The sequence below is a fragment of the Equus caballus genome, chromosome 26, assembly GCF_041296265.1.
Source record: "Equus caballus isolate H_3958 breed thoroughbred chromosome 26, TB-T2T, whole genome shotgun sequence".
Classification (NCBI taxonomy): domain Eukaryota; kingdom Metazoa; phylum Chordata; class Mammalia; order Perissodactyla; family Equidae; genus Equus; species Equus caballus.
The window spans coordinates 34,805,645-34,819,023 of NC_091709.1; the positions used below are offsets into that span (position 1 = coordinate 34,805,645).

At 39.5% G+C, this 13,379-nt stretch overlaps 3 protein-coding genes across 3 annotated transcripts; all 3 read right to left on the bottom strand.

The window, feature by feature from the left end:
* Nucleotides 1-1,499: 1,499 nt before the first annotated feature.
* LOC138920883 (keratin-associated protein 21-1-like) lies at nucleotides 1,500-2,173 on the bottom strand. The gene has a single exon (XM_070252160.1). The coding sequence runs from the start codon at nucleotides 2,117-2,119 to the stop codon at nucleotides 1,811-1,813; it is 309 nt and encodes a 102-aa protein (XP_070108261.1). The 5' UTR covers nucleotides 2,120-2,173; the 3' UTR covers nucleotides 1,500-1,810.
* A 3,475-nt stretch (nucleotides 2,174-5,648) lies between these two features.
* On the bottom strand, nucleotides 5,649-6,236 carry LOC111770835 (keratin-associated protein 21-1-like). The gene has a single exon (XM_023630252.2). It carries the CDS (start codon nucleotides 6,183-6,185, stop codon nucleotides 5,955-5,957), a length of 231 nt encoding a protein of 76 aa, XP_023486020.2. The 5' UTR covers nucleotides 6,186-6,236; the 3' UTR covers nucleotides 5,649-5,954.
* Nucleotides 6,237-9,691: 3,455 nt separating this feature from the next.
* LOC111770741 (keratin-associated protein 21-1-like) lies at nucleotides 9,692-10,335 on the bottom strand. The gene has a single exon (XM_023629870.2). It carries the CDS (start codon nucleotides 10,282-10,284, stop codon nucleotides 9,994-9,996), a length of 291 nt encoding a protein of 96 aa, XP_023485638.2. The 5' UTR covers nucleotides 10,285-10,335; the 3' UTR covers nucleotides 9,692-9,993.
* Between the last annotated feature and the right edge of the window lie 3,044 nt (nucleotides 10,336-13,379).

Consider the following 13,379-nt stretch of genomic DNA (forward strand, 5'->3'; position numbering starts at 1 on the left):
ACAAGCCTACCGATATTCTTCCATTTGGCTGAATGCTTTCCATAATAAAAAAACATAATGAAACAATAAGTTAGATTTTTAAAGAGCTGTGATGATAAGAATTCCCTTCCCCTGTTTGTAAAGCTAACCTCAGAGTTACCCAGAGCACAGTCAGTCCTCAGATCCGACTTAACGAATGTTCAAGCTGTGAAAACTGTCCTGCATTTGAAAGAACTCCTGTTTCTTCATCAGTTGGACAAATTATATCTTGTGAATAGCTTCATTGCAGGCTCACTTTGATGGCAGGGCCATCTCTGTTGGATTTGGCCATTTTGTGGGGTCTCCTATCTCCAAGGACCTCAGAGTCAGAGTTTGTGCAGTGACCCTGTCATGGAAATGAGACAGTGACACATTTGTCATCGCTGGTTACAGCTGAGTCTGAAGGGCTTTTTCTGTGGTAGGATCTAAATGTTAGAGTTCTGGAAGTTCAGAAAAGGAAAGGGCACTAAAGTCAGTACCAAAAAAGTCATAGACCCTCTAACTGAGAACATTGACTGGAATTTTAAATTCCATTCTTATGTCTTCCCCAGCGAAAGAGAGCCCCATTAAGGCACTAGACTTTGCTCTTTTCCACTGGAAAATGTGGCAACATCTGATCGTGCTTGAAACCTAATAAAATTCTCTCCCCCCTTAACACTTGCTACCGTGCTCTCTAGTCTTCTTTGCAACTGGCATCAGCTCATTTGTCACAACCTCAAAATACTTCCCTGAACTCTCTCTAATACTTTAACTCTTACTTTCTTTCTCATTAAACTGTTTCATTCCCTCTGAGGTAATTATCTGTCTGAATTCATCTTAAGTATTCTTTATTTTTTAACTTCATCTACTAGAATGTAAACACTCTGAGAGCAGGTCATATGTCTATAATTTTCCTACTGTGTCTTCAGTGTCGGGGATGGTTTCATGTGAAAAATATTTGTCAATTAACCACTTAAACCAACTCCACAACCTCAGTATATGCAAATCTATTTTTACTTCCTTGAAATGAAGATGATGTGATAGAATATTATTCTTCTAACTTATTCATTCTTTAAGTTTTTATTCCTCGTGTGCTTAACAATGAGTCTGCTTCTAATTTCTCAATAACGCTAGAAATGATCTTTTTCATTCCATTAATCCTTTAAGCTCAGAGGCCACATAGTCTCTCTCCAGAACTGTTGTTCTGACCTATTGAAGATGCGTCATCCCTTCTCTTCTTTCCCCTCCTGCTGCCTTCTAGAAACAATGCAATTTCACAACACCACTCTGCAGTACTGTGTGAGTGTTCCTGGGTAAGGAAAGGTCTGAGCATATGGAATATGAGGATTAGGTGAAGAAGACATCATTTATGATGCAGGGATAAGAAGAAATGCTTGTACTATGCTGAAGAAAAATCCAAATTCAGGCAAGCTATTTTTAGACAAATTTCCAGACAGGCCATATCATTTCAAAAAACGAGTTGACAAACAAGTATACAGAGATTTCTTAGAAACAAAGAACCATTTTTATTGAGAATAAGCGATTTGGCCCATTGTAGGATGTTAGGATCATCAACACAGTCATAACAGAGAACCCGAGTCTAGGGAAGTAATGCTAATATTTGGAGAATAGTCAGATGTCACCTCAGAGCCTCAGGCCACAATGATGCCATTCTAAAAGTGGGTATTGGAGATCAAAAATTCTGTCAAGTTATAATTTCTTGGGTATAGGACTCGTGGGGTCCACATCCTTCAATCAGCGTTATCCTTAGATACGCCATTTCAGGAGCAAATGAGGCTTGGATAGTGATGTTCTAGCAGCAAGAAGAATAACAGCTTCTATAGCAAAGTGGCCTGTAGCCACAGTAGCCAGAGCCGTACCCACAGCCATAGCTGGAGCCATAACCACAGCCATATCCAGTTCCATAACTGCAGCCATAACGGGGGCTATATCCACAGCCATATCCGCAGCCATATCTGGTTCCATAACCACAGCCATAGAGGGGGCTGTATCCACAGCCATAGCCAGTCCCATAACTGCAGCCATAATGGGGGCCAAACCCACAGCCATAGCCATATGTGCAGCCATAGCCACAGGAGTTGCCATAGTAGTTGCAACACATGTTGTCAGGAGAAGAGAATTCGGTTGGGTTGCAAGAGGAGGTTTCTGAAGTGTGTGTGTCTTCTACTTCTCTTGGCCCTTTATATACTGTCAGTAATTGGCAGAGCATACCATTCATCCCTGACTTAGCCACAAAATATGTAAACACCTTTTATTTGCCAGTTGCTGTTGACAATCGTTAACAATGGTTTGCTTAAAATGAGCTCATTATTTTGGAGTCACCACTTTCAATTCAAGAGCCTCATGTATATTTACTCTGCCAAAGATTGTCTCAATAGAATCATGTGCCCAGATGTAAAACTGATACCCATTTTCAAACCCTCCTATTATTAAATAGCTACATTACACAACTATCTTGTGGGGGGCTGTAGGAAATCTTGTTCTTTTGCTCGCTACTCTACCCTAAGATGTCTACTTTGGCCCATAGGGAAGGAAATATTCCCATCTCCTTTCTTGAATCATTGCAACTTCTTGCCAGGCTTCTCTAACTGAGATACCTGCTGTCAGATGCCTACTAGTCTCTTGTGGTAGAAAACAAGGATGATGCTAATTCTACAGGGCACAGAACAGCCTCAACAACCAAGAAACATCTTGGCCAAAATGTGATGGCACTGAGATCAGAAATCTTGGTTTATATCTCTGCCACTATAAATAAGCTCTTCTGTCCATAGGTGTCTAAATCCAAAGATCCCCTTTCCTCTCATTCTGTCCCAAACCTCCAACCTTTCCATCACTAAATGTGCAGTCAGAGAAAGATTTTTTTTGCTTGTTTATTTGTCTGGGGGGATTCCTTTTGTTTATCTTGCTTCTCTAGGTTTTACTTAAAACACCATTTTCAGAGTCCAGTGGACTCCACAAATAAATATTTCTTCCTGAAACAACCATGAAAGCCAAGTTGGAAGGGAGTAGAAACTCAGGAAGATCATTCTTTCTACTGGATAGTCACATTTCAACAACAAAGGAATGGGTGATAATCCACTACTTTATTAAGTACCTTCAACAGGCATTTTCACAAACCTGCTGATTTCATTTTCTGAGAAATTTCATTATTACACATTTTTCCTTCCTTAAGAAATCTTCCTATTTTTTTTATATTGGTCACAGGTCTAATCTGATCAATCTGTGATGTTTCATTCCTAATAGCAAAAAGGGAGAAAATATATCCCCACCCCAACTTTTCTTTTCCTTTGTTTTGTCTCCTTTTCTGTCATCTTTGAAATTCTAAACTATAAATTCTAATTCACAAATTCCCTGGCATAGACACTTTACTTTTTAATACTGCTGCCAACACCCACTTTTAGGCCACAATACTCCTGGATTGTTGAAAAAGTATTCAACCTTTATTGCAATATTTCAAATACTTTTCCATTCAGATCTCTGGATACTGCTCCATAATGGTGGCGGTGTGTCTATTTTGTGCAACCCTGAATAACCTGCTCTGAGTTCAGTGCCTGGTACATAGTTGACACTTGATCAGTATTTTGCCAATAAAAAATAGATGGATTAAATCAAATACACGTTCAGCTGTTTGTGTGCCACTTATAAGCTATAAGATATTTAGATATACTGCAGCCATCTTCTCTTTCCACTCAAACTGAAACTCTCAAATTTTCTTTGACTAAGAGAGTGACAAGATTTCAGACTTGGAGGAGGTGTTAAGTGTAAGTTTGTCAGGACCCTTTTCTAGATAAAAAAATTATCTTAATAAATGATAGACTCTTTACTGAATACACAAATTATCTTACACATGCCTAGTAAGTGATATCCTTCCATTTTGCAGAATGCTTTCCATAATTAAAAAAGACAATGAAATAATAAGTTAGATTTCTAAGGAACTGTAAGTATTAGAACTCCCTTCCTCCTGTTTGTAAGGCTAACCTCAGAGTTACCCAGAGCATGGTCAATCCTCAGATCTGACTTAACGAACGTTCACGCTGTGAAAACTGTCCTGCCCTTGAAAGAACCCCTGTTTCTTCATCAGTTGGACAAATTATATCCTGGGAATAGCTTCATTGCAGGCTCACCTTGATGGCAGGTCCATCTCTGTTGGATTTGGCCATTTTGTGGGGTCTCCTAGCTCCAAGGACCTCAGAGTCAGAGTTTTTGCAGTGACCCCTGTTATAGAGATGAGACAGTAACACATTTATCACTGCTGGTTACATCTGAGTCTGAAAGGCTTTTTCTGTGGTAGGATCTAAATGTTAGAGTTCTGGACGTTCAGAAAAGGAAAGGACACTAAAGTCAGAACCAACAAAGTCGTAGGCTCTCTAATTGGGAATATTGACTGGAATTTTAAATTCCATTCTTATGTCTTCCCCAGCCAAAGAGAGCCCCATTAAGGCACTAGATCTTGCTCTTTTCCACCGGAAAATGTGGCGACACCTGATCATACTTGAAACCTAACGAACTTCTCTTTTCCTTTTACACTCTCTACTGTCCTCTCTGGTCTTCTTTGCAGCTGGCATCAGCTCATTTGTCACAACCTCAGAATAACTCCCTAAACTCTCTCTTTAGTACTTCAACCCTTACTCTCTTTTTCATTTTGCTGTTTTATTCCCTCTGTAGCAATTAGCTGTCTAAATTCATCTTTATTATACTTTTCTGGGTTTTTGTCTTTTTTTTTTAAAGATTGGCACCTGAGCTAACTGTTACCAATCTTCTTTTTTTTTCTGTTTTTTCTCCCCAAATCCCCCCAGTACATAGTTGCATATTTTAGTTGTGGGTCCTTCTAGTTGTGGCATGTTGATGCCGCCTCAGTGTGGCCTGATGAGCAGTGCCATGTCCGGGTCCAGGATCCAAACCAGCGAGACCCTGGGCCGCCGAAGCAGCACGCGTGAACTTGGCCACGGGCCAGCCCCTTTACTGTGTGTGTGTTTTTTTTTTAACTTCATCTACTAGAATGTAAATGCTGAGAGCAGGAAAGATGCGTATAATTTTCCTACTGTGTCTTCAGTATCAGGGATGATTTCCTTTCCAAAATATTTATCAATTAAGTGATTCAAATCAGTTTCCAAAACCTCAATATATGCATATGTATTTGAACTTCCATTTAATGCAGATGACATGTAGAATACTACTATTCTAACATTCTTTCCTTAAGTTTTTCTTCTTCATGTGCTTAACACCTGAGTTTGCTTTAATTTCTCAATAACCCTGGAAAAATGTTCTCCCTTCCATTAATCCCCTAAGCTTTCAGGCCACACCTTTTCTCTCTGGGACTTTTGACTTACTCTCTTGAGGATATGTCATTACTTCTCTTCTTTCCCCTTGTGCCCCATCTAGACGCAATGCGATTTCAGCACAATTCTGAAATACTGTATGAGTGTTCTTGGGTAAGTGAGTGTCTGAGCAAGTGGAATATGAGAAATAGGTGAAGAAGACATCATTTATGATGCAGGTATAAGAAGAAATGCTTGTACTGTATCAAAGAAAACTCCAAATTCAGGCAAGCTATTTTTAGCCAAATTTCAAGAGAGGCCATAACATCTCATAAAAGGAGTAATTGACAGGCAAGGATACAGAGATTTCTTAGAAACAAAGAACCATTTTTATTGAGAATAAGTGATTTGGCCAACTGTAGGATGTTAGGATCATCAACACAGTCATAACAGAGAACCCCAGACTAAGGACGTAATGCTAATATTTGGAGAATAGTCAGACGACACCTCAGAGGCTCAGGCCACAATGATGCCATTCTAAAAATGGGTAATTGGAGGTCAAAGCCTTTTTCAAGTTGTAATTTCTTGGGTTTAGAAATCATGGAGTCCAGATCCATGAATCAGCATTATCTTTAGATACGCCATTTCAGGAGCAAATGAGCCTTTGATAGGGATGTTCTAGCAGCAAGAAGAGTAACATCTTCTATAGCAAAATGGCCTGTAGCCACAGTAGCCAGAGCCAGAGCCATATCCACAGCCATAGTAGGAACCATATCCATGGCAGTATCCGGTTCCATAGCCACAGCCATAACCAGAGCCATACCCACAGCCATAATGGGGGCCAAATCCACAGCCATAGCCATATGTGCAGCCATAGCCACAGGAGTTGCCATAGTAGTTGCAACACATGTTGTCAGGAGAAGAGAATTCAGACGGGTTGCAAGAGGAGGTTTCTGAAGTATGTGTGTCTTCCGCTTCTCCAGGACCTTTACATACTGTCAGTAATTGGCAGAGCATACCATTCATCCCTGACTTAGCCACAAAATATGTAAACAACTCGTATGTGCCAGTTGCTGTCGACAATCATTAACAATGGTTTGCTTAAAATGAGCTCATTATTTTGGAGACTCCAGTTTCATTTAAAGAGCATCGTTTACATTTACTCTGCCAAAGAATTATCTCAATAGAATCATGTGCCTGAAAGTAAAACTGATACCCATTTTCAAACCCTCCTATTATTAAATAGCTACCTCACACAACTAGGTTTTGGCAGATTGTAGGAAAATTTTGCCCTTTTGCTCTCTATTCTTTCCCAAAATGTCTACCTTTCCCCATAGGGAAGGAAGTATTCCCATCTCCTTTCTTGAATCATTGCAACTTCTTGCCAGGCTTCTCCCACTCAGCTACCTACTGTCTGATACCTACTAGCTTCTTGTGGTAGAAAACAGGGATGATGCTAATTCTCTAAGGCACAGAACAGCTCCCAACAACCAGGAAACATCTTGGTCAAATGTCGTAGCGCTGACATCTGGAAACCTTGGCTTATAGCTCTGCCTCTATAAATAAGCTCTTCTATCTATAGGTGTCTCAATCCAAACATGCCCTTTCCTTTCATTCTATCCCAAACCTCCGACCTTTCCATCACCAAATGTGCAGTCAAAGAAAGTGTTTTTGTTTGTTTGTTTATCTAGTGGGGGGGGATTTTTTTTGCTTATCTTAATTCTCTAGGTTTTAATTAAATCACCATTTTCAGAATCAGGCTGACTCCAAACCTAATTTTTTTTTTACTTTAACAACTATGAGTCCATGTTGGAAGGGAATATAAACTCAGGATGATCATTCCTTCTACTAGATACTTGAATTTCAACTACAAAGGAATGAGCGGCAATACACTACTTTATTAAATGCTTTAATAGAGATTTACAAACCTGTCAATTTCATTTTCTCAGCAATTTCCTTAGCAGACAGTTAATCTTCCTACCTATTTTCTTCTGATATTGGTCACTCATCTAATCTGATCACAGTTATGTTTCATCCTTAACAATAAGCATACAGAAAACACATCTCCATTCCGATTCTTTTTCCCTTTGTTTTCTCTCTTTTTCCATCCTCCCTGAAATTCAAAACTATAAATTCTGTTCCTACAAATTCCCTGGCATAGACACTTTACTGTTTAATACTACTACCAATACCCACTTTCAGGCCCCAATACCCCTGGATTATTGAATAAGTATTTTATCTTATTGCATTATTTCTACTACTTTTCAATTCAGATCTCTAGATACTGATCCATAACAGTGGAAACAGTCTTTATTTTGTGCATCTCCAAATAACCAGCTCTGAGTTCAGTGCCTGGCACATGATTTACAATCACTATTTTGCCAATAAAATATAGATGGATTAAATAAAAATATGTTTAAATGTTGGTGTGCCATTTATAAGCTATAAGATATCTAGATAGATTACCGCCAGTTTCTCATTTCATTCAAACTGAAAGTCTCAAATTTTCTTTGACTACGAGAGTCACCACTTGTCAGATTTTGAAGATATGCTAGGCGTTAGTTTGTGAAGACCATTTTCTTGATATATAAATTATCTTGCACATGCCTAATAAATGATAGACACTTTACTGCATGCATGCTATCTTATACATGCCTAATAAATAATATTCTTACATTTCTCAGAATGCCTTTTATGACAAGAAACATAATGAAACAATAAATTAGATTTTTAAAGAGCTGTGATGATAAGAATTCCCTTCCCCTATTTGTAAGGCTAACCTCAGAGTTACTCAGACCACACTCAGTCCTCAGATCTGACTTACGAAAGTTCCAGCTGTGAACACTGTCCTGCCCTTGAAAGAACCCCTGTTTCTTCACCAGTTAGACAAATTGTATCCTGGGAATAGCCTCACTTCAGGGCTCACTTTGATGACAGGGCCATCTTCCTTAGAATTGGCCACTTTGTGGGGTATTCTAGCTCCAGGGACCTCAGGGTCAGACTGTGTACCGCGACCCCTGTCATGAAGCTAAGACAGTGACACATTTATCATTGCTGGTTAGAACTTAGTCTGAAAGGCTTTTTCTGTGGTAGGATCTAAGTGTTAGAGTTCTGGAAGTTCAGAAAAGGAAAGGACACTAAAGTCAGAACCCAAGAAAGTCGCAGGCTCTCCAACTCAGAAAATTGACTGGAATATTTAATTCCATCCTTATGTCTTCCCCAGCCAAAGAGAGCCCCATTAAGGCACTAGACCTCGCTGTTTTGTTTTGTTTTGAGGAAGATTAGCACTGAGCTAACATTTGCCACCAATCCTCCTCTTTTTGCTGAGGAAAACTGGGCCTGAGCTAACATCCGTGCCCATCTTCTTCTATGGTTTGATAAGCGGTGCCTAGGTCCATGCCTGGGATCCGCACCAGCAAACCCCAGGCTGCCAAAGGGGAACGTGAGAACTTAACCACTGTGCGACCAGGCTGACCCCTAGACCTTGCTCCTTTCCACTGGAAAATGTGGCACCACCTGATCATACTTGAAAGCTAATGAACTTCTCTTCCCTGTTTATGCTGCTGATGTCCCCGCTGGTCTTCTTTGCAACTGGTATCAGCTCATTTGTCACAACCTCAAAACACCTTCCTGAACTCTCTCTCTAAAACTTCAACCCCTATTCTCTTTCCCTTAGGCTGTTTTATTTCCTCCGCAGCAATTTGTCTGAATTTATCTTAATTCTTACTTGGCTTTTTTTATCTTCACCTACCACAATGTAAACACTCTGAGAGGAGGAAATTTGTCAATAATTTTCCTACTGTGCCTTCAGTGTCTAGAATGGTTCCCTGTCCAAAAGAGTCAAAAGTACTTATCGGTTAAGTGGCTCACATCAATTTCCACTACCTCAGTATTTGCAAATCCACACGTATTTCCATCAAATACAGATGATATGATAGAAGACTATTCTTCTAACTTTTCCTTTCTTTAGGTTTGTATTCTTTATGCTTAACACCTGAGTCTGCTTGTAATTTCTCTTTGACCCTGGAAACTTTCTCTTGCATTGTGTTACTACTTTAAGCACTCAGGCCACATCGCTTCTCCTTGGGATTTTTGTCATGACCTCCTGAATAGGTGTCAATCCTCCTCTCCTTTCCCCTCCAGCTCCATTCTAGACTCCAGTATGATTTCCAAGGCACGGTTCTGAAATCCTGTGTGAATTTTGCCTGAGTATGTGGGTATCTGAGCATGTGGAATATGAGAAACAGATGAAGGAGGCGTAGTTTATGATGCAGGTATAAGAAGAAATGCTTGTATGATATCAAAGAAGCTCCCAAGGTTCAGGCAACACGTTGTCAACCCAGTTTTCAAGAGGAGCCATAACACCTCAGAAAAGAAGTAATTCACAAGAAAGTACACAGAGATTTGTTAGAAACAAAGCATCATTTTTATTGAGAATAAATGATTTGCCACACTGTAGGATGTTAGGATCATCAACACAGGCATAACGGAGAATTTCGGATTAAGGGAGTGAAGGCTAACATTTGGAAAATAGTCAGATGACACCTCAGAGCCTCGGACCACTAAGATACCGTTCTAAAAACGGGTAGTTGGAGGTCAAAGCCTCTGCAAAGCATGTAATTTCTTGAATCTAGAAATCATGGGGTACAGATCCCTGGGTGAACATTATCTTTAGACATGTCATCTCAGAAGCAAACAAGGTTTGGATAGGGATGTTCTAGCAGCAAGAAGAATAATATCTTCTATAGCAAAATGGCCTGTACCCGCAGTAGCCAGAGCCAGAGCCGTATCCACAGCCATAGCTGGAGCCATAACTACAGCCATATCTGGTTCCATAACCACAGCCATATCCAGTCCCATAACTGCAGCCATAATGGGGGCCATAGCCACAGCCATAGCCACAGCCATAGCCGGTCCCATAACTGCAGCCATAATGGGGGCCAAACCCACAGCCATAGTCATATGTGCAGCCATAGCCACAGGAGTTGCCATAGTAGTTGCAACACATGTTGTCAGGAGAAGAGAATTCAGACGGGTTGCAAGAGGAGGTTTCTGAAGTGTCTGTGTCTTCAACTTCTCCGGGACCTTTATATACTGTCAGTAATTGGCAGAGCATACCAGAGCATACTCTGACTTACTCAAAAAATATATTAAAAACTCTTTTATGAGCCAGTCACTGTTAACATTCAATAACGGTTTGCTGAAAATGAGCTCATTATTTTGAAAACTCTAGTTTTATTTAAAGAACATCATTTAAATTTTCCCTGCCAAAGAATTGTCTCAATAGAATCATGTGCCCAAAAGTAAAACTGATACCCATTATCAAAACCTGATACAGATACCTGTAATTAGCATTTGATATATATATATATATATCTCAGGTCCAATATATATAGTTATATTTTATATATATATAAAATATATATATATTATATGTGTATAACCTCAATACTGTCCATATATTACCTCAATTGCAAAATTCCATGTGCAATGCAACTCAGCACTCCGCTGCAACATAGCCTTCTCATATGCTAAAAATGGCTTGGGATAAGCAAAGAATTAATGGAAAAAATATATTTTTCAATGAACTTCAACTTTGCATTCCTATCACTAAAAGATTAGAAAATTTATCCACATCCATAATAGAGTAGACTAGGGTTCAACATCACCTACCAGAATTTCTCAAACTTTTATCATGAGTGGTTTTCCTTGCAATGATCTACGTGGGTTAGATTATTGGGAAGTGATCATAAAGACATCTGCTCCACCTCTTGATATTTTGGAAAAGCCTTAGAACTTAGGAGAAATGGAAGTGCTATGTGGAGCTGGGCATCATGCCTTGCCCTGCCTTTTCCCTCTCACCTTGGTTCTTCCATGGGGTACACCACTGCCAATAGCACTTTTCATGCAGTAAGGTCCCACTGGAATCAAGTAATGAGAAAAACCCCACTCTACTGCTTCCTTTTCCACGTGTATTTACATCAGCATCTTGGAAGGACTTACACTTAAACTCTATGAACTTCCATTTAAGAGAAGATTTATAAACTCTAAAGATGAATGGTTTTGAAACAAACACCTTTCTCATGGGTATAGAAACAATGTCAGGGCCCCAGTGCCCTGGTTTCCGTAATCAATACGCCCTCCCAGCTTTCTAGTGTCCCAGAAAGTCTATAGCCATAAAATCTACTTTTGGAATTCTAATACCTCATTTAATCCAAAGAATGGGACCACAAATCCATTTAACTGCATCCCCTCTTCCAATAAAAATATGTTGTTTTCATTTTAACTACCCAGAATCCATTATTTTCCTAATAGAATTTTCTCATCTTCACTTATAGTCTTAAAATGATAACACATACTTATACATTTTGTCGATTGCTTTGCTTTCTAGGCATTTCTTCAGCAACTCAGCTGAATTCCACAGACACTAAGCACACGCCACAGGCAAGGTGCTGTCCTGGGAACTGTAAGGTTGCAAAGAGAGATCACACGTGGTTCTTGTCCCAGGATCAAGCATCTGCATGCATAAAGAGACTCCCCAAAAGAAGGAGTTCTAGTGTTCCTCTCAGGGCCACCCTGCTTTTTCACAGCGTCTACTTTAGGGCTCATCTTCTTTCTGCACTACAGGAAAGACAGAAACAATGAAACTATCAACACAGCTATGTCAGTAGTTCTCAGCTGGCGGTGATTTCACCCTCTTGGACTCTTGGAGACAGTTGACACTGTCCAGAGACATTTTCAATTGTCAAGACTTTGGGGCTGGGAGATGATCTTGGCATCTAGTGGTAGAAACCAAGGATGCTGCTGATTCTACAGGGCACAGAACAACCCTCAACAACAAAGAAACATCTGTTCCAAAATGTCAATAGTGCTGAGATCTAGAAATTCTGGCTAACAGCTATGCATCTATAAATAAACTTCTATGCCTGTAAGTTTATAAATCCAAATATAGCCTTTCTTCTCACTCTATACCAAATATCTGACTTTTCTATCACCAAACATGCAGTCACAAAAAAGTGCCGATTTCATTTGTTTGTTTAGGGGGGATTTTTTTGCTTGTCTTACTTGTCTAGGTTTTGCTTAAATCACCACTTTGAGAATAAGACAGACTCCAAAATTTAAATTATTTTTTACTGTAACAACCATGAAATCTAAGTTGGAAAGGAGTATAAACCCAAGAAGATCATTCCTTCTACTGGATACTGAAATTTCAACGGCAAAGGAATGAGGGGAGATCTACTGCTTTTTTAGATGACTTCAACAGGGGTCTTCACAAACCTACCAAATTCATTTTCTGAGAGAGCTCATTAGTAGACATTTTTCCTTCAGGTGATAAATCATTCTACCTATTTTTTTTTTTTCTGATTTTGGTCACAGGTCTAATCTGATCACTCTGCTATGTTTCATCACTAACAATAAGCATACAGAAAATATATCCCCCGGGCAGAGTGGTTATGAGTGCTCTGCTTCGGTGGCCCAGGGTTTCGCAGTTTTGGATCCTGGGTGCAGACGTGGCACCACTCATCAAGCCAGCTGAGGTGGCATCCCACATAGCACAACTAGAAGGACCTGCAACTAGAATATGCAACTATATACTCAGGGAGCTTTGAGGAGAAGAAAAAGAAGAAGAAGAAGAGTCGCAACAGATGTTAACTCAGGTGCCAATCTTTAAAAAAAAAAAAAAGAAAGAAAGAAAGAAAATATATCCCCATCCTAATTTTTCTTTTCCTTTAATGTCTTTCCTTTTCTGTCATCCTTGAAATTTAAAACTATAAAATCTACCTCAAAAATTCCCTGGAATAGACACTTTGCTTTTCAATGCTATTGCCAACACCTACTTTCAGGCCATAGTACCCCTGAATTATTGAAAAAGTCTTCTACCTATATTGCATTATTTCTAATGCCTTTCCATTCAGGTCCCTGGATACTGGTCCATAAAGGCAGGAACAATCTCCATTATGTGCATCCCTGAATCACCAGCTCTGAGTACAGTGCCTGACACACAATTTGCACTCAATCAATATTTCTCCAATAAAAAATGGATGGATTAAAGCAAACACGTGTTCACACATTTGGATACCACATATAAGCTATAAGATATTT